The following is a 20792-nucleotide window of genomic DNA, read 5'->3' on the forward strand; positions in this document are numbered from 1 at the left end:
GTGTTCCCTCTCTCGCTATGTCTCTCTGTGTCAAATAAATAAAATCTTTAAAAAATAAAATAAAATCCTAAGAAATAAACCAAAGACAACAATAACAAAAGACCTAGAACTAATAAATGGGTCTAGTAAAGTTGCAGGATATAAGTTCAACACATGAAAATCAATCATTTCTCTAAAAACTAGCAGTGAACAATTTGAAAGCAAAATTTAAATAATTGGTATTATTTGCAATGACTCAATTATTAAATTATTAAAAACCTAGACATAAATCTAATAAAACTCGCACAGGATCTATAGGCTGAAAACTATAAAATGGTGATGAAAGAAACCAAAGAAAACGTAAGTAAATGGAGAGATATGGCAAGTTCACAGACTGGAAGACTCAACAGAGCAAAGTTTTCGACGCTCTCCAAACTGATTCACAGATTTAATGCAATCAAAATCACCACAGGATTTTTTTGTAAACGTAGGCAAGCTTATTAAAACGTATACCAGAAATATACCCTCACAAATATGCCCAACTGATTTTTGATAAGGATGCAAAGGTATTTCAATGAAGAAAGGTTAGTCTTTCAACAAATGGCATCAGAAAAATTGGTTGTCTGTAAGTTAAAAAAAAAAAGTACCCCGAATCTTACACCTTACACAAAACTCGAAATGAAAATCATAAAGCTTTAAAACTTTTAAAAGAAAACAGGAGAAAATCTTCTAACCTAGGGTTAGGAAAAAAGTTCTTAGTCATGACACCAAATACACAATCCATAAAAGAAAAAAAATTAATAAATTAGACTTGATGTTAAAAACTTTGCAAAAGACACTGCTAATGAAACCACAGCTGCAGACCAGGAGAAAATGTTTGCAAATCACATATCTGACAAAGGACTTATTCCAAAATGTATAAAGAACTCTTTAAATCAACATTAAGAAAACAAACAATCCAAATAAAAAGAAGGCAAAAGGCTTGAACCTAAACTTCACCAAAGAGGTCGCTGTATATGAAAGGCAAGTAAGCATATGAAAGGATGCTCAGTATTGTTGGTCATTAAGGAAATGCGAATTAAAACCACATGAGATACAACTACATATCCATTAGAATGGCTAAAATGAAAAGCACTGGCAGTGTTAAGTGATGATGAAGGGGCAGAGTACTGGAACTCGCTCCCTCTTACTGGTGGTAGGAAAGCAAAAATGGTGCAGCCACTCTGGAAGAGTCTGGCAGTTTTCTTAGACCATACGACCGACTCCTACGCCTAGGTATTTACCCTGGAGTAATGAAAACTTATGTTCACATAAAAACCTCCACACAAGGGGAAGAATGAAGCGGGGGAAATCGGAGGGGTAGACGAACCATGAGAGACGATGGACTCTGAGAAACAAACTGAGGGTTCTAGAGGGGAGGGGGTGGGAGGATGGGTTAGCCTGGTGGTGGGTATTGAGGAGGGCACGTTCTGCATGGAGCACTGGGTGTTATGCACAAACAATGAATCATGGAACACTTCATCTAAAACTAATGATGTAATGTATGGGGATTAACATAAGAATAATAAAAAAAATGAATCAACAAATGACTGGCTATAGTGAATAAAAATGAGAGTACAAAAGAAAAAAAAAAAAAACCTCCACACAAATGTTTATAGCAGTTATGTTCATAATTGCCCAAAGCTGGAAAAAAAAAAAAAACCAGTGTCCTTCTGTTAGTGAATAGATAACCAACTGTGGTCTCCCTATACAGTTGGATATTATTTAATAATCAAAGGGAAAGCATCACTGATACACAGAACAATTGGGATAGATTTCAAAGGCACGATGCTTAGAGAAAGTAGCCATCACAAGAGATTACGTGCCTTATGGTTCTACTTACATGACATTCTCAAAACAAAGCTGTGGTGTGGAATAGCATGTCAGTAGTTAGGGTGGGTTGGGGGACGGTTGGGAGGGCTACCTTGCATGAGTTAGTGCTTGGGAGAGAGAGGATTGTTTGGTATCTTGATTGTGGTAGTGATTACATGAATCTGTGTATGTGTTAAAATACATAGGCTTACACACCTCTTTAAAATGGGACCAGAGGAGAAAAATAAAAATTTGAAAATCTGTTCTGTACCAGTTACCTTGCATGTAATCTCATTAAATCCTTACATACTGCAAGATTGCTTATTAACCCCATCTTACAGACAAGAAACTTGAAACTCAGAGATACTCAGCAACTTCCCTAGTCACATCACAGTGAATGGCAGACCCTTCCTACACCTCAGCACTGGGATGGTCAAGTCTGCCCAAAGTAGTGTAAGACACTGGCTGGGAAAGACAGGCTGTCCTACCTGTTGATGTCACCTACATGTCTGGCTTCTGTGCACAGCCTTGCTGAGCTGCACCTGCTCAGCTCTAGTCAAGTGAAGTGCAACACAATCAATGGGCTTCTTGGGCTGCACTGCTCTGCTTATATGGGTTGGACTTGGTGATTTTGAGGTATGTGAAAGTACTGAACCAATGGGAAGCATGCTAGACTAAGACCAACCTGTGTTCAATTTTGACCCCTCCCTAGATAACTCAATCCTCTTCCAGGAGGGTGTTGATGTCTCTTCGGAATGCATTTTAAGCCCAGATAGGTCAACCTGAGCTTCAGACAGTATTCCTAACTACCTCCTCAGATGTCTCCATATGGCTGTCCCACAGGTACCATCCCCTAAAACTGAGTTCCTCACTACCCAGCAGCCCAGCCAGCAAAATCCTCAGTGCAAGCCAGACACCTAGGAGTCCAGGGATCTTTCCTGAAAACCCCTTGTTCTCACAACTCTCAGATCCAACATACCTCCAATGTTACCTCCTAAAGCTCTAGCATCCCCCACTTCTCCCTCTCTGTACCATCTTCTACCACTCCTGTGTCAGCCTCCTTCCAGGATTTACCTCTGGATTCCCTCTGCATTATTTTCTACCCCACAGTAAAGGGAATTTTTCAAAAATACAAATCTGACCATGTTTTCCCAGCTAAACATTCTCCAAAGGGCTTTCCAGTATCTTGAGATAAAGACAGTATCTTAATGCAGCCTCATCGTCTGCCTCTCCATTTCTTTCTCTATCTTCCTCTGTAGTTTCCTGCAACCCTCTGCCCATCCTGGCTCCAAACACACTGGCTTACAGGTATCGTGCTGCCTTGTGCCACAGGGCCTTTGTACATACATTCCTGCTGGCTGATACTCTTCTTCCCACTCCTACCTTTTGCCAAGTTAACCTGCTTCTTCGGATCATGCATCAGAGGTCACTTGCTTCCTTTAAGGAAGCCTTTCCAGACCTCCCACACTGTAGAGCCACGCTGTCCTCAACATAGTCACTGGCCATGCCGGCTATCAAGTAACTGAAATGTCTGACTACTGCTGAGGAACTGGACATTTAGTTTTGTTTAATTTTAATTAATTTCAATTTAAAAACTGGTACTAAGTTCAGTTATATTTGAAACAACTAGGGTATGTCAATCTTTTACACTATAAATTTAATGAAATCTAGGTATAAATCAAGTATTTTCCACAAAATTTAGCATCTGAATTGAGAGTTGCTGTAAGAGTAAAGCACACACCCAAATTTCAAAAATGGCAAAAAATAGAAATGTCGACTATCTCATTAGTGATTCTTATATGGACTGTATGTGGTGGTAACATTTTAGATATATTGGCTTAAAAATAAAAGTACTAAAATTCATTTCACCTGTTTTCTCTTCCCTTGTATTAATGTGGTAGTACCGTATTTCTGTCAGATTCAGAGGGCATTGTCCAGAGGGGAAACCCTGACCACGCTGGTCCTCCAGGTTGGGGTTCTTGCTGCCCCCTTCAGTGGAGGGCAGACGGTTGCATGGGCCGGGATCTGTCTCCTTGAGTTGAGCCAGCCTGGGGCACCAGGCCAGTCCTCAGTTCTGTCTCTTCGGTCAGGAGTCCACAGGGGGGGGAAAAGACATTTAAGAGGATGGTAAAACAGCTTCACTTAGATAACAACTCCCCTACAAGGATCTCATTACACAGTTAACTTTGCCAGAACCTAGTTTGTAAAGCACACGATCACATTCAAGGCTCTCCGCACCCTGCAAGTGGCAAGCCACCTACTGCATCTGGGGTCTTGGGCAGGGGAAGTGTGTTGAGGAAGGCACAGGGAGGAGACAGAAAGCTCAGCAGCAGCTCCCCTTCTGTCTTCCTGTACACTTGCTGCCAGGCCACGGCATCTTGGCAGCTAGGGAGCAATCACATTTAGTGACAGGGCAGGAATTTAATTAGTTCATCCCCGCCTTTACTGTCCTCCTGTAAGGTGCCTGACACCAAGAGCATTAGGTTCTGGGTACAGAACTGGGAGCTGGCGAGCAGCCCAGGTGGCCACCTCAGGAAGGAGTCGTTCTGGGCACCGCTTCCCAGGTATTTTGATCTCAAGATCTTTACACTCTTAAATATGAGGACTTCAAAGAGTTTTTCTTCAAGTGGATTGTGTCTATCAATTTTTACTATGTAAGAAATGAAAGGAAATGTTAAAAGTATTTTTTATTAATTTGTTTTAAAAGAACACAAACTAGCCCATTACATGGTTAACATAAATAGAAGCAGCTGGATTCCCCCATCTGCAGTCAGGCTACTGCGCTATTGCACATCACATGGCCTCTGGGAAACTCAGCTGTGCACTGGACCATACACTCTTTTCTAAATTTTATTTATTATTATTATTTTTAAGATTTTACTTATTTATCTGACAGAGAGAGAGAGACAGCGAGAGAGGGAACCCAAGCAGGGGGAGTGGGAGAGGGAGAAGCAGGCTTCTCATGGAGCAAGGAGCCTGATGTGGGGCTCAATCCCAGGACCCTGAGATCATGACCTGAGACGAAGGCAGATGCTTAACGACTGAGCCACCCAGGCGCGCTCTCTTTTCCAAATTTTAAAGCTGAGTTTTCAAGTCAATATTTTCCCCCCTCTGGAAGACTCATCATGAAGGTGGCAGAATAAGCAATTATCTACAATCATCAAGCATTCATCCCTAATGAAAACTATTAAGCCAAAATTAACAGGAAAGTATTTTAATGATATTTTTGTAGCACAAATAATTAAACTGAGACAGGTAAGAGGAATGTGAAGGAATCTACAAAACCATAAATAATATTCCTTTAAATCTTGACATAACCTAGATGCTGAGAATGAACGGGTGTCCTATCAACAGAGTTTCCACTTCTCCTCTCAAAGGCACAGTCTGGGCGACAAATCCAACAAAGAGGTCTTTCTTGAGCACCAGTGCCCTGTTGTCATTTACAAGTACTGTAATATTTGAAACCATCCATCTCTGCAGATCCAAATGACAGTGTCTGTCTGAAGCTCATTTTGATGGCTCCTCAGGCCCCTTCAGGCTGGACTTCTGATTTCTCCTTTCTTTCTGACCCTGAATTCGGAAGAGCTTCTTCCTGAGGTCCTTCTGTCGCTTCAGTTTCTCTTCTTCCTCCTTCTGCTTCACTTTGAAGTGTTCTTTATTGTGCAGATGTCGTTGCTCCTTGGCCTTCTTCATCTTCTGACTGTGCACTGTACTCAGAGCGTCCAGCAGTGCAAGGATCTGACAAGGACAAAACCCAGTGAGCACCAGAATACTCCTACATCATGCTTTCCTTCTAAGTTTCAGGGGACCTAAACACCTCAGCTGATGTATCAAAACTAGAATCAGTCTATGATCCAAATGAATATTAACTCAGGGAAAATTTATCCTGAACTAGGAAATCATCATTGCACGGAGGCATAAGTAGGAGCATATTTACTGAGCAAAATACTTAAAGAATGGCCTTCACCAATAACCACCTTTGTTAATCACTGTGGATACAGTGTACAACTAAGACAGAGTGATTTGCCAGCTGGGTGCCTATTACTCCCCATTAAAATGCATAAGACACAGCATGACTAAACAAAATAAGGGAAATGGACTCTGGCCTTTCCTCTAACTTCCAGTTCTAGTGCCTCAAATAAGTCTGGCTCTTATCCTTTCCTGAAGAAAAATGAGAACGCAACAGAAACACCAACTGTGCTACTGAGAGCATTACTTTCACATCTAAATGCAACACGCAGGAAGCCATACGTTGACAGTACCTTCCTCTCATGAGGTTCCCGTATGACGGCTGGTCTCAGCCTGTCCTTCGGCATCTTGCCTGCCTTTGCTTGGGTCTTGGGCTTGTTCTTAAATGGCAGGGCCTTCTGCAAGGCTTTTGGAATGTGCAGTGAATTAAAATGTTTCTTTTGCCTCACAATCGGCTAAAAAGAAAAATAAAAACAGCGATGTATTTAAATTATGATCTATATGCATTTAAAACTTGCCTAAAATCTTCTCAGTGGATTGACTTTTCCACATGATCAGTAACACCAGAGTCTGCTGACCATCAGAAATGAGGATTCAATCATCCATCAAATGTGATTGCCTCAATGGATGTACATTGCTCTAAGCGAAACAGAGAAATACACAGAATATACTTACAATTCTCCCAAAAAATCAACTGTGTCCATGTCTATGGTATGAACTATGGGGATCTCAACCTAGCAGATGAACATATCCAAAGTTTCTTTTAATGGAAAACCCACATCTTATTTTGGGGGGCACTGAGGTAGTTTCTTCTAGCCTAATAACAATAATCTAGGTGTCCATCTTCACTATCAACCTCTGTGGATTTAAGGACATAGTTCTTCCTCCAATCAGCAGTAGCTCAAGTGTTCCCATCCCTGATTCTCATTAAAAAGTTTAACTTTATTCTGTTTCTGATGGAAGGCCAGCTGAGAAAAATGAGATTTAAATGACATATAAAGAATAAATACTCTCTACATTCAATTTTTAAGGTAATCTAATTTCTATGCTTAAATTGAGATGACCAAAACTCTTAACTGCCTCAAAAATAGTTAATAAGTGCCAAGTCTTGCCCTAGGTCTTTACCAAGGTCAACATCAACTATATAGAGAATATTGCTGCTATGTCTTTAAATTTATTATTAAAGACATCATCCATGATAATATTCAATATTCTCTGTTTAGGAGGAACCTAAAATGCTTAGAATGAAGGAACTCGGAGAAATCACATTCTGAAAAAAGAGTAAGCACCACAAGCTAGAGGTGGTACTTGTAGGTACCATGTCCTGTAGTATATTTTATTAGAAATTCATGTAACAGGATTAAAAATTGTATTATTAATTATTTTATTAAAAAAGTAATGCCTAGGAAATTTGTTTCTGGCAGAATGGCAGACTGATATCCTGAACACCCCTCTTACTATAAAACAATTTATATTTATCCTGCATTAAAACAAATCTTTTCAAATGCATTGTTAACCTGTGAAGAAAATAATGAAAGTTCTCAAAGACCAAAATCCAAATGAAATGGGATTTTGAAAGGCACTGAGAACTTAAAAGTAAAAAAATACTGATGATGCCAACTACTGGCAACTACTGTTGGTGGGAGTCTAACCTGGTACACTACGCCAGAATATTGCAGGCATCATACAGTGAAGCTGAACACGTGCATACCCCATACCTGGCAATCCCAACCTGGGGGGATCGATGCAAAAGAAATGTGTGCACATGAACACCAAACAAGTCACATGTAAGTGTTCAGGGCAGCATTTATAATGGCCAAAAATTGGAAATAATGTCCATCAATGAATAAACTGACATTATAACATAATAGATTTCTACTCAACAATAACAACAAATGCAATGCCTACAAGAACATGAATGAATCTCATAAAACTGAAAGAAAAGAAACCAGGCAAAACAGTATATGCTATATTTTATAAAACTCAAAAATAGCAGAACTAATTTACATGTCAGGAGTTGAGACAATGGCTATCTCTGAGGTGGAGGTGGGGTAGTGACTAGGAGAAGTCACAAGGGGGCTTTTGTCGTGCTGGTAATTCTATTGCTTGATCCAGGTGATGGCAATTTGGGTGTGTTAAATTCATGAGCTATATGCTTATGATCTGTATATTTTTCTGTATTTAACACTTCACTACAAAGTTTATTAAAACTTCCCAAAAGAACCCACTCACATTGCTTCAATAAAGATTAGCACATTAATGTTTTTTAAAGTAATACATGTATCTGATGGGGGAAAAAATAGTTCAAAAGAGTATACAATGAAGAGTTTGTCTCCTTTCCAACCCACGAAAACCCCTATTACCACTTTCCTGCATTCTTTCCAAAATATTCTATGAATATACATGTTCATTCAAATTTAATGGTAGGTTTCCTACTTGAAAATTGAAAACATAGAAAACATTATGTACAAAGCATCTGGATGACCCCCATCTATGGAGCACATGTGTGAGTGACTGTTACCTTATACAAAGAATCCTTGTTGGGCTTTAGTTTGACACCATGGGCAAGCCGGAGTTGACCAGTGGTCCGCATTCCTGACCAGGTGTCTTTCTCACCAACTGGTTTCAACAAAGATGTTACTGGGTTATAGAAGGCTGGAATGGAGACAGGATACCAGGTTCTCATGAAGACAATATCTGGAAAAAGAGACAACTTACTTTAACATTTTCAAAAGAAGATTCATCTTGTCAAGCAAAAGAACAAAACATTCACCCCAAACTTCTCTAACTGGCTGCACGGTTTTTGAAGAGACTTCACCAAGTAAACTACTCTTGAATATCACAAAACTTGTATTGGGTGTGAATCACATGGCTCCACACACAGCATGACTCGGCACACTGCATAAGATGCTCCAACTGGGGAAAGCTGGAGCCGATTCCAATTTTCTAAAACCTGAACTACAACCTCTAGTCTACACTGGCTAGAAATCAACAGTGAATAGTAATACGCTGTTATGATTATACTACAAAGTTATATTTACCACTCATCAGCAACTTATCCTCAAAGCTGGCCCGGAAAGCTCCTTCTGGAGCCCGGAGTGCTTTCTTGATCTGTCCCCTTATGCCACTGACAGTTCGAATCACAGCGCCTTCAAATTTGGCCACTTCCAAGGCAGAATTAAACATTCCCTATAGGTATACGAAAAAAAATACATACACACAAAATCAGACATTTTACTTCTTATTTCATAAATGAATCCTTGGTAAAAAAAAAAAAAACTTCTTTAATAGTGCTAAAATAATCAAAATGTTTTTTCCCCACCAAGAGTGGAATTACTAGGTCAAAAGGAATACAATTCTATTTCATCTTCCCCAAAATAACATTAATCAAGATTCTATTGTAGGCTCATTAGCATGCTCATCACCGATATCTTTGTAGAAGAAAAGATCAAAAAGATATCTATCAGACTGAACTGGCCTAGAGAGCCTTTGCTGTCATCGGCCAGGGCTGGGCTGCAGCTCATATCCTATGACTTAGGTGCACATGCTCAGAAAAGAAAGAGAGTTGGATAAATGTTAGTGACTTTATTACCTGATATTACAAGAATATTTTATGATCATCTTAACTCAGTACTTTTATGGAAACCCCACTAATAAGATTTTCAATAAATGTCACTCAAACTACCCTCCCACATTATACTGCATAACAGAGAATCCATTTCTCCATACCCCTGCCAACAAGTATTTTACAAAATACTTTGTCTATTTTTCTACTGAGCTGTTTAATAAACCTATGATTTCCCCCCTTTCTTAACACAAACCAAAAAGGCAGGGAAAAAAAGCCAGTGAATGAGATTACATATTTTCAATATTAGCTCTGTCACAGTCCCACATGGAATAAGGAATAGCCTCGATTAGTAAGTAGCTCTATTAACGTCACCTTGAAATTTTCTGAGCATATTTAAGTAACATAGAGACCAACAGAAAGTAGTAAACCAAAAGTAGCAAAGACCAAGTTTATAAAAGATTTCAAATACTCTTTTGAAAACATCAGACTATATTTTAGAAGTATTTCATTCCTCCTTCAATAAAATATACATTTATAAATATGTGAGTATACAGATATACGGACCTTAATGAATGACGTATTCTTGAAAATTTTGTAAGGAAAACCAGTTAGCTTTAATTTCTTCACAATTTTTATGGATTTATCCAGATCGAGGACAACTCCTGTGGCAGCTATCCGGAAATCAGGCTGGGAAGAACCCCCAAAATTTGAATACAGGAATAATATCAGTAAGAGAAAAACTATAATTCTAGGATGCAATAAATTCCTAAAGTGCATTTCACTTACAACCAGCTAAGAAAGAACAAAAAAGAATATCTGAACATACAAAGCAGTATTTTAACAAAATCTGAAGCTATAATATATGTAAGCCAAACTAATGATGATGTCTTGAGTATTCTCTGGAGGGTAATTTCGCAATAACATAATTTTAAAACAATGACCAATTTGGAATGGAAAGGAATATGAAAATTTGGTTACAATGTTTAAGAAATTAAACTGTGGACCCCCAGAGCAGATTTCATCTGCTCATTATTCTGTTTTCTGTCAAACAGGGCCAATAAAACCTGCTCTGATTGATCAAATGAAGACTGTATGAACATACTTTGCTAAACCAGCATTACTAGGGCTAGTCTTATGTCTAGCTGGTACCCAAAGTATCCTTAGAACCTAGCATAATGTTTAGCACATGGTGAGCACTACTTAGAATATTTTTAGAAAAATAAGGGGTGCCTGGGTGGCTCAGTAGGTTAAGCAACCAACTCTTGATTTCAGCTTGGGTCATGATCTCAGGGTTGTGGGATCGAGCCCCATGTTGGGCTCCAAGCTCAGCAGGGAGTCTGCTTGAAGATTCTCTCTCTCTCTCTCACCCTCTGCCCCCCCACTCCACTCATATGTGCACACTCTCTCTAAAATAAATCTTTTAAAAAAAAAAGAAAAAAGTCCAAAAATGCATAAAAATATAAAATGTCATCAGTACCATAATAATTCTACCTCTCCCTTCATTCCCACATCCTACTTAAAAAGATGTAGAAAAATTAAAAGCAGAGAGAAGTTTGCTATGAATACTAAAAAACGAGCCATTTTCAACTTCAAGTTTCATGTACATATTCCATATTCAAGACATACTTCTCATACACAATCTGGAAAATAAAACATTCAAGGTATTTACCATTATGCCACTGACAGACTGTACTGCCAAGAACCCAGTTCCCTGTGGAGTGATTGGACCTTAAAGAAAATAGGAAGAAAAAAAAGAAAGAAAGAAAGAAATACAGTGAATCACAAATTCTGAATTCCATTTTACATATGTACCTCAATCCAAAAAAAAGAGAAAAATCTTAAGAATTGGGATTTAATAGAGAAAAGCAAAACTGTAATGGCTTAAATTAACCTACAAGCAAGTTATTCCAATCACATATTACCCCAAAAGGTTGCTCCACAATGCATGTGCTGTGGGGTGTATTTTAGAAGCCTTTGTCTTCCATTGTGGTCTTCAATATAATAGAGTGGAATAGTCTGAAACCTCCTCCACCCTACAGAAAAAATGATTGGATCTCGGGACTTGAGGATTTTCTTATACCAACGATGTTTCTTCAGACGCATCTGAGGGGAGAAGAGATTTCAATAAGATTAGTGGTGGAAGTATGTCCCAAGAACCCCAATTGTCAAAGCATGCAGCAAAGGGTACCTACCTGTACATATCCAACATTGCCTTCACTGTTGCCCAAACCACCCAAAATAATTGGGTAATGGGGGTCAAAGTTAAGCACAAATTCACAGGGGACATTTTCAATCTCAATTCGAACATACATCCCAGGTCGAAAACCCTCATATTGAACTCTGGCTTCATCATCTTGATCTTCAAATTCTGCTCGGTTAAGCTAGATATGAGAGCAGGGAAAAAAAACAATTAAAAAAACCCACAATGCTGTTATCTTTAATAAAAGTTAAGATTAACATTTTAAAAAATGAGCACTATCTCATAAAGGAACATGGACATAATCACTTACGCTTTATCCTCTTTAAAAATAACACACATTCTTATCTGTACAGTTTGTTCAGGATATATCCCAACTGTTTTCTCCTTTGTTGCTCCAAGATACAGCAAATGCAAACAACTCTGAAAGCAACCCTTAATGCTGGTCAGCAACACTCTCAGCTTCCCAGTCCACACTTTCTTTTCTTACTCTCCAATATCCAATATCCAGTATCTCCTCCCTCATCCTCACTCTCAGCTGTTGACTGTTTAATTCACTCAAAAACTAAGCAGTCTAAAAGAATCTCCACAGCAATCTCTTCTACCAGGGCTTATACCCACATCCAGCCTTTTATTTTATCTTGTTATTATTATATTTATTACTTGTTATATTACTGAAATTAATTAAAATTAAATAAAAATTTTAAATTCAGGTCCCCGGTCACAGTAGTCACATTTCAAGTGATCAGTATCAACACGTGGCTAGTGGCTACAATACAAGACAGCACAGACAGACATTTCCGTTACTACAGAAAGTTCATCTGGGCAGCTACTATAGATTTATTTTATGCCAAACTTCACTTGCATACTAGGTATCATTCACTCTTACTGAACTTTATTCTAACAGGTCTTGCCTGTTATTTCTCCAATCTTAACATCTTCTTTTGACTCTACTTCCTCCAACTACTGCCCCATTCCTCTGCTTCTCTCTGAAGTAAAATGGCTTATAAGTTTTCTATATTCATAGTCTCCAGTTCCTCTGCTCCCATTCTCTTAAATCCCCCCAACTTGGACTTTAACCCACACTCCATAAAAATGCTTGCCAAAATCACGTAGGGCCTCCACATTCCAATCCAGTTGTCAATTTTGTCTTCATTGTAGTTAATACATCATCAGGATTTAAAATAATTTATCCCTCCTTCTATGGTGGCTTCCAGCTTACTTCGGGTTCTCTTCAATTTCTTCTCTCTCCTGAGCACTGCTGAATCCCCACTGCTGCTTCATCCTCTCTGCCCAGCCTCTTACAATGGAGTACCCACTGTCAGTCCTAGTCCTCTCCTCTCCTGACTCCATGCTCACGTCCCAGGGCATCCCATCCACTTCATGGCTTTAAGTAGCATCTAGATGCTGAGGACTGTACATCCAAGTCCCTGGCCCCAATCTCTCTCCAGGGCTCCTCACTGACTACTTGAAGCTCCACTTGTCTGAGAGAGATCTCAAACCCAACAGCTCTAAACTTCATCTTCTTAGACAAACCTGCACCAACTAGAGGTTTTCCTATCTTACTGACAACTCAATCCTTCCAGCAAGTCATCCTTATTTCCTCTCACACACCCCACAATCTACCTTTGATCTACCTTTCGAAAGTGTATATCCAGAATTTGACTCTTTCGCCTCCACTGCCACACACGTCCCCACCCCCCATGGCAAGTCATCTTAATCTTACTGAACTCTTGCCACAGCAATCCTTTCAAAGGTAAGCAGGTCATACATGTCTTTCCTCTGTTCAAAACCCCCCATGGGTCCCCATTTCACTCAGAGTAAAAAATTCAAAGTCCTTTACAAAAGGCCACAAGATTCTAGGTGATTTTAAGTTATAAATGAACTGAAGCAAAGACTTCAGAACTAGCTTTACACGTCTTAGTTACTAACTTCTATCAAAAGTCAGTATAGACTTAGAACCACTATATTAATGACTAACCAGGAGATACTTTCTTTGAACAGATGAAAGCCTAGGTTGGGCAAAGCCCGCTGACGGCATTTTCAGAAATCATATGCTTAACCTGTTTAAGATGTATTAAGATATGTTCTAGTTTACAGGAATTATTGGTGGTCCCCCTTGTCAAAGCACAACTCAAACACTCGCCATCAACTGCATACACATCTTTGTATCGCCTTCAGAGTGAGTTCATCAAGTCAGTCTGTTCAGCATCCCAGGCAGGGGGCCAGACTATCTTCTTTTCAGCATTCCACATGTTCCCTTTATCTCCACATCTGACCCGACACTTGAAATATCCTCTGAACTCTGACCAAGGTGAATTTTTAGAAGAGCCTCCCTGGACAGCACTGGTGTGTGCAAGAATCACCTACCCATTCAAATTAATTATGATTCCAGGGAGCAGTAGTCAGAATGCTAAGGCAATGCCTGCATTTAAATAAACACTGTCTCAAATCACTACACTGAGAGATCCTCAGCAGTTGCTGCCTATCTCAGCCATTTTTACTTCCTCAATGCTTGGTATAAAACAGATATTGATATCTTTCTGGTCAATTTCTGATTGAAAAAACAATCAGATGACTGCATGAATAAACACACTTATCTGCATCTTGACCTAAGAATCCAAACCTGAGGCAGAGAAGCAGGTCAGGAAGCAGAGACCTAAACGAAATTACGTATTCACAACACTGTATTATAGCCTTGAAATAAAGCTGATAGGAACCAAGTTTTCTTACCTGTGCTTGTTTATGCATTTCTCCTTTAAGATCATCAAAATACGTGCTTTCTCCTTCATCATATTCTGCATCAAACATCTCCTTCAATTTTCTCTTCTTATCCAAATGCTTTTTCTTGGCACTTTCCTCTGCACTGGGGTCAATTTCTTCCTTAACTTCTTCTGCATCTTCAATCTTAAATTTCCAGAAGAGAAAATTTTGTAAAAGTTTGTGGAGATCTTTTCTTTAAACATTAAAGCAGATTTTTTAAAGTTCTATCTGAGCTGCAAAAGTCTTGGTTATGATCATTAGGAAGACAAAACAAAAACCAAACGAAACCAAACACAGCCTTTGGCTCTAAATAACATGTACTACTACAAGAGACATTTAGACATCTGCATTACAATACACTGTCACTCCTTAATCTGGCTGGGAATGCCAAATATAAATAAAAATAACAGCAAGTGTCCCCACCCAGATGCTCCCCAGACACTGTTCTAAAGAAATACTAGGGAGAATAGGGATTTAGTTTTTTTAAATGGTACTTAAATTAAGAGGAGAATGATGGCAAAAGGAATGGTAGAGAGAAAGACAGTGACTTGGGAGCTAAACTTTCAGTGACTGAAGAATCATAATGACAACAAGATGTAGTAGGTATCACCCAAAAGATCAAGAATAACAAACCAACAACTTTGATCTGTTCCCAATCTCCACATTTTTAGGAAGGAATCCATCTACTCTGTAATCTACACAGACAATAAGATCTGCATTTCTTAATATGGGCCTCTCTCAGGACATACTGACCACAGATCAAGGACCAGTGACTGACAGCCAGCCATGACAAAATCATACCTGAGTATCTGCGCCTGGTTTTCCCTTGTGCACGTCCCCTGTTTCCAGGTCTTCAAAGTCACCATAGAGCTCTTCTGGGAAAAGAACACCCAAATGTCCTCTGTGAATAGGGCTTGCATATGACACTGTAGCACCACCAGCTGCACTGCATACTCTGAAGCCCAAATTTCATTTTTACTTATTGCTACACACCCCAGAAGAATCCTGTACTTCCACAGGCTTCTTTTTCCTGTTGAATTGTCAGTATTTCACCACCTGTTTGGATGAAGCGCATGGACCCAACCCATATTTCCTTACTTTACTTCGATATCCCACTTAGCCAAGAGCTATTTTTCCAATACAGGTGGTAAACACTTTGCAGCAGAGATGCACACAGAGATATATGCATGGCCCTGCAGGTGAGCCCCCAAGACCAACAGTGACATGAAAAAACCATGGCTTGATTAATAACACATAGGACAAAGAGTCTCAATAGTAAGATCAACACAACACAATGCCTGGCATACCTAGGAAAAATCTTGGATTACATAAAATGCAGGACTTAGAGTAAGAGTGGTACCCAAAATAATGCTGAACCACATGAAGAGCTCATTAATTCACTCATCCATTTGTTTTTAGAGCTCTAAGTTTAGCTATGGGTCCTAACCTTAAAACAAAAAGATGCTAAAACTCCTTTGGGAAGCAATATTTAGAAGTAATATTTAGATAAAACATTTTCATATAAGAAAGAGCCAAAGAATCAAAGAGCCAAAGAAGATACAGTAGATGGGAAGATTCCATTTGTAATAAAAACAAAAAAGGACAAAATACTTAGGACTAAACCTTACAAGAAATGTGCCAAAACTTTATTTTAAAAACTTAAAAAGTTTTAATATGCTACTAAAGAACACATGGAATAGACATTAGCTAACACTTGCAAGTGCTTTACAGACAAGTATTTTATGTGCCTTAACTACATTCTTCAACACAACCTAATGAAGTAGGTGTGGTTAATGTTATCTACTGAACAAAGATTACCATATATTTGAAAAAGAAGACTCAATATCAGAAAGATGTCAATTCTCCTTTTATCACAGTTATAATAAAAAACACCACCAAGAAAAGACAACCTACTGAATGGGAGAAGATATTTGCAAATGACATATCCAGTAAAGGGTAAGTATCCAAAATATATATACAACTCAATACCAAAAAAACCCAAATAATTCAATTAAAAACGGGCAGAAGACATGAACAGACATTTCTCCACTGACCAAAAGACACATGAAAAGATGCTCAACATCACTCATTGTCAGGGAAATGCAAATCAAAACCACAGTGAGATCCAACTCACACCTGTCAGAATGACTAAAATAAAAAACACAAAAAACAAGTGTTGGCAAGGATACGGAAAAAAAGGAACCCTTGTGCACTGTTGGTGGGAATACAAACTGGTGCAGGAAGACAGTATGGAGGTTCCTCAAAAAATAAAAAATAGAACTATCAGATAATCCAGTAATTGCACTACTGGGTATTTACCCAAAGAATACGAAAATACTAATTTGAAAGGATATATGCATCCTTATGTTTATTATAACACTATTTACAATAGCCAAATTATGGAAGTAGCCCAAGCGTCCATCGATAGATGAATGGATAAAGAAGATGTGTGGGTGTGTTTATGTGTGTGTGTAAAATGGAATATTATTCAGCCATCAAAAAGAATGAAATCTTGCCATTTGCAACAACATAAATGGAGCTAGAGAGCAAAATAAGTTAGTCAGAGAAAGACGAATACCATATGATTTTACTCACTTGTGGAATATAAGAAACAAAACAAATAAGGGGGAAAAAAAGAGACAAACCAAAAATCTCTCTTAATTATAAAGAACAAACAGATGGTTACCAGAGGGGAGAAGGCTGGGGGTATGAGTGAAATAAGGGGATTAAGAGTACGCTTGTCATGATGAGCACTGAGTAATATACATAACTGTTAAATTACTATATTGTACATCTGAAACTAATATAACACTATAAGTTAACCATACTGGAATTAAAATTAAAAAAAAAAATACCAACATAGATTTCTGGTATAGAAAAGATAGTGTAGACTTATTTCTTCTGTTCCTCCCAACTAAGTATAACCAACTCCAAAAATAACACAAGAGCCTAAAGAAAATCAAAGAACTCTGAAAGGTGTAAAGAAAAAAAGGGCTGGTGAGGGTCCCCGGGACCAGAGGAATGACATAACGGCCAGTGGCTCACTATACCACAACCCACAGAAAGGCAATTCAGAGCCACTGTTTCCCAACCCTCAACCTAGCAACAGAAGGTAGACCAGGTAGACTCAATGTTCCCTCAGATCAAACTCAGTTCTCAGCAGCAACACTGGGTAAACCGGTCAGCACTGGTAAAGGGGGGGGCTTTGAAAGCCCCACTGACAATAAGTGACGAGGGGAAGTGTTCGCCTTCCCCAAAGAGCCTGAATCTCCTTTCCTCCACCAAGATATACCAGGTGGCTAAGGGTTATTGACAAAGGGAGATTCTGCCAGGCATGAGGCTCTCCTCCCTCATCTAAAAACAATGTGTACCCTGGAAGGACCAGCAAAGATATCCCCACAGCAAGCAAACTAGCCCTACAGGCCAAAACAACCTTCCCCCACCTAGCCACAACAGGGGGCCCAGACTAGGGAAGGTCCTCTGTCTCCTCAGGCAGTACCCGCAGAGACCAGTGGCATCAGATAAACTGAGCAGATCAAAATAGTACCACAAAAGCTCTAAAATTAAATTGTCATTGGAACCACAGCCCATAAAGTAGACTAGGACCTGCACACTAATCCTAAACAAGAGGACTGCATGCTAAAATAAAAAGATTACATAGGACCCAGTGTCTCCTAACATAAAAACCAAAATGTGTAGGATACAATAGATAATCACCTGTCATACCCCAATCCGGGAAAATTTTAACTGAAATGTGAAAAGACATCTGACACCAACAATAAAATGAATCAGATGTTGAAACTATCTGACTTGTACTTAAAGCAGCCATTACCAAAATGCTTCATCAAGTGACTAAAAATCCTTTGGCAACAACCAAAAAATTGAAAATCTCAGCAAAGAAACTGAAGAACCAAACAGAAATTATAGAACTGAAAAATACAACAGAAGAAATTTTAAAAGCTTGCTAGATGGGCTCAATAGTAAGAGTGGAGATGACAGAGGATAGAATAAGAACTTGAGGCCAGATCAACAGAATTTATCCAGTCTGAACACTGTAGAGGAAAAACAGCCAAAAAACAAATGAGCAGAGCCTCATGGACCTGTGGGGCAGAAACAAAAGATCCACCATTTATATGATCTCACAAGGATACCTGGATTGAAAGAAATAATGACTGAAGCTTCCCAAATTTGGTAAAAGACATAAACCTAAAAGATTCAAGAAGCTGAGCAAATTTCAAACAGAGTAAACCCAATGAAATCTTCACCAATCAAACTTCTGAAAACTGAAAACAAAGATAAAAATCTTGAGAGCAGCCAGAAAGAAATGACAGATTCACACCAATTCAAAATGACAGTGCATTTCTCCTCTGAAATCAGAGGTCAGAAGGAAGTGGTACATTTTTCATGTGCTGAAGGAAAGAACTGTCAGCTATGATTCTACATCCAGTGAAACTATGGGTTGGAAATAAAGACATTCTCACATGGATAACAACTACAGGAATCTGTGGCTAGCATACCTACTCTTAAAAAGTGGCTAAAGTGGGGCACCTAGGTGGCTCAGTCAGTTAAATGTCTAACTTTGGCTCAGATCGTTATCTCAGGGTCTTGAGATAGAGCCCCACATCGGTCTCCCTGCTCAGTGGGGAGGTCTGTTTCTCCCTCTCCCTCTGCCTCTGCCCCCTACTCATGCTCACCCACCCGGCTCTCTCTCTCTCAAATAAAATCTTAAAAAAAAAAAAAGGCTAAAGAAAGTTCTTAAGCAGTAAGTAAATTATAAAAGAAGAAATCTGGGGGCGCCTGGGTGGCTCAGTTGGTTAAGCGACTGCCTTCGGCTCAGGTCATGATCCTGGAGTCCCTGGATCGAGTCCCGCATCGGGCTCCCTGCTCGGCAGGGAGCCTGCTTCTGCCTCTGACCCTCCCCCCTCTCATGTGCTCTCATTCTCTCTGTCTCAAATAAATAAATAAAATCTTTAAAAAAAAAAAAGAAGAAGAAGAAATCTGGGACCTCTGGGAAAAAAAAGAAAAAACAAACAAAAGACCAAAAGCATGGCTACATACAATAAAAGAGCCTTTTTCTTGTGAGTTTTTAAAATCATATTTGAAGATTGAAAAAAAATTATAGCACTACCTAATACACAAACCAATAATATTTAAAAGTGGGAAAGATAAAGGGACCGAAATGGAAGAAAAGTTTCCACATGTTCCTCAAATGATAAAATGCTGGCACCAGTGAGCTATTATATTACAATGAGCAACAACTACAAAAACTAGAGACACTCAAAAACCGTAAACATGTCAAGATAGAAGAAAATGAAAACAGAGGAAAGACAGAAGAATTAGAATCAGAGTAAACAAACAACAAAACAGTAAAATATCAGACTTACACAATTACATATAGTAAGTACCTTAAATGTAAATGGCATAATATACCAATCAAAATACAGAGTGACAGAGAGGATAGAAGCACATAACCTACTACACATGCTGTTTACAAGAAACTCCCCTTAGATTTAACAACTCAAGTAAGTTGAAAGTAAAAGGGGAAAGATATACTGTGCAACTCATCTTTTAAAAAAGCAAGAATGGCTAAATTATTATCTCATAAAATAAACTTCAGAGCAAAGAAAACTATCAGAGCCAGAGAAAGACTTAACTGAACTGTAAGGCCTAAAATTTCATGGACTGCCTTGACATCCTTGAGCCTCACAGGGTCCCAAAGGTCTAGCTGTGAGTAGGCCTGCCAGATATGTCCCTGCCCAATGGGAAAGGCTCCCCATCCTGATAGCTCTTTTTCAGTTGGACCACCCGCACCCCACCTATCCCTCAACCTAACAGGTTTCACTTCACCTCTCTGCCAACCCATTAATTTATTCAAACGCATTAATCACATCCTGTCAAGGGAACCAATGGTCATCCTATGCTCATTTAGATACAAAGCCTTTCTCCCAAAGCCCCTGGTTGTTCAATCTCTGCATGGCATGCAGTGTTCCCTTCCCTCAGGCTATGAGTGTATGTGACTAATAAACTGCTGTCAATCGCACCTGTCCAGTGTCAGGTGTGTGTTCAGCCATCCCCATAACCCTAGAGCTGGAATCTCTCCCTCACCAATGGGGTGAATAGGAGGTGACCATAATACACAACATCAATCCACCGGAAAGACATAACAATCCTAAACATATGTGCACCAAACAGAGCCTCAAATATAAGAAGCAAAAATTGATAGAGCTAAAAGAGATATTTAAGTCCAAAATAATACATGGTGACTTCAATATCCTCCTCTCAGGAACTGATAAAATTAAGCATGAAAATCAGCAAAGATAGAGAAGATTTGAACAATACAGCCAACCCAACAGAATCTAACTGACATATATAGAACATGATACCCAACAACAGCAGAATAAACAATTTTTAAAGCACCCACAGAACATCTATCAAGACAGGGCACAGTCTGGGTAGTAAAGCAAA

At 39.0% G+C, this 20792-nt stretch overlaps 1 protein-coding gene across 1 annotated transcript in view; it reads right to left on the reverse strand.

The window, feature by feature from the left end:
• Positions 1-5028: 5028 nt before the first annotated feature.
• The window catches only part of BMS1 (BMS1 ribosome biogenesis factor), a 43648-nt gene continuing 27884 nt past the window's right edge, over positions 5029-20792 (reverse strand). Inside the window, exons 14-23 of the mRNA XM_021700077.2 lie at positions 15129-15202; positions 14298-14471; positions 11560-11748; positions 11290-11470; positions 11037-11095; positions 9932-10054; positions 8841-8988; positions 8321-8496; positions 6093-6254; positions 5029-5568 (exon numbers count right to left, since the gene is read on the reverse strand). Coding sequence (XP_021555752.1) covers positions 5338-5568; positions 6093-6254; positions 8321-8496; positions 8841-8988; positions 9932-10054; positions 11037-11095; positions 11290-11470; positions 11560-11748; positions 14298-14471; positions 15129-15202 — 1517 coding nt within the window. The 3' untranslated portion in view covers positions 5029-5337. The remainder of the gene's footprint in view (positions 5569-6092; positions 6255-8320; positions 8497-8840; positions 8989-9931; positions 10055-11036; positions 11096-11289; positions 11471-11559; positions 11749-14297; positions 14472-15128; positions 15203-20792) is intronic.

The sequence above is a fragment of the Neomonachus schauinslandi genome, chromosome 6, assembly GCF_002201575.2.
Source record: "Neomonachus schauinslandi chromosome 6, ASM220157v2, whole genome shotgun sequence".
Classification (NCBI taxonomy): domain Eukaryota; kingdom Metazoa; phylum Chordata; class Mammalia; order Carnivora; family Phocidae; genus Neomonachus; species Neomonachus schauinslandi.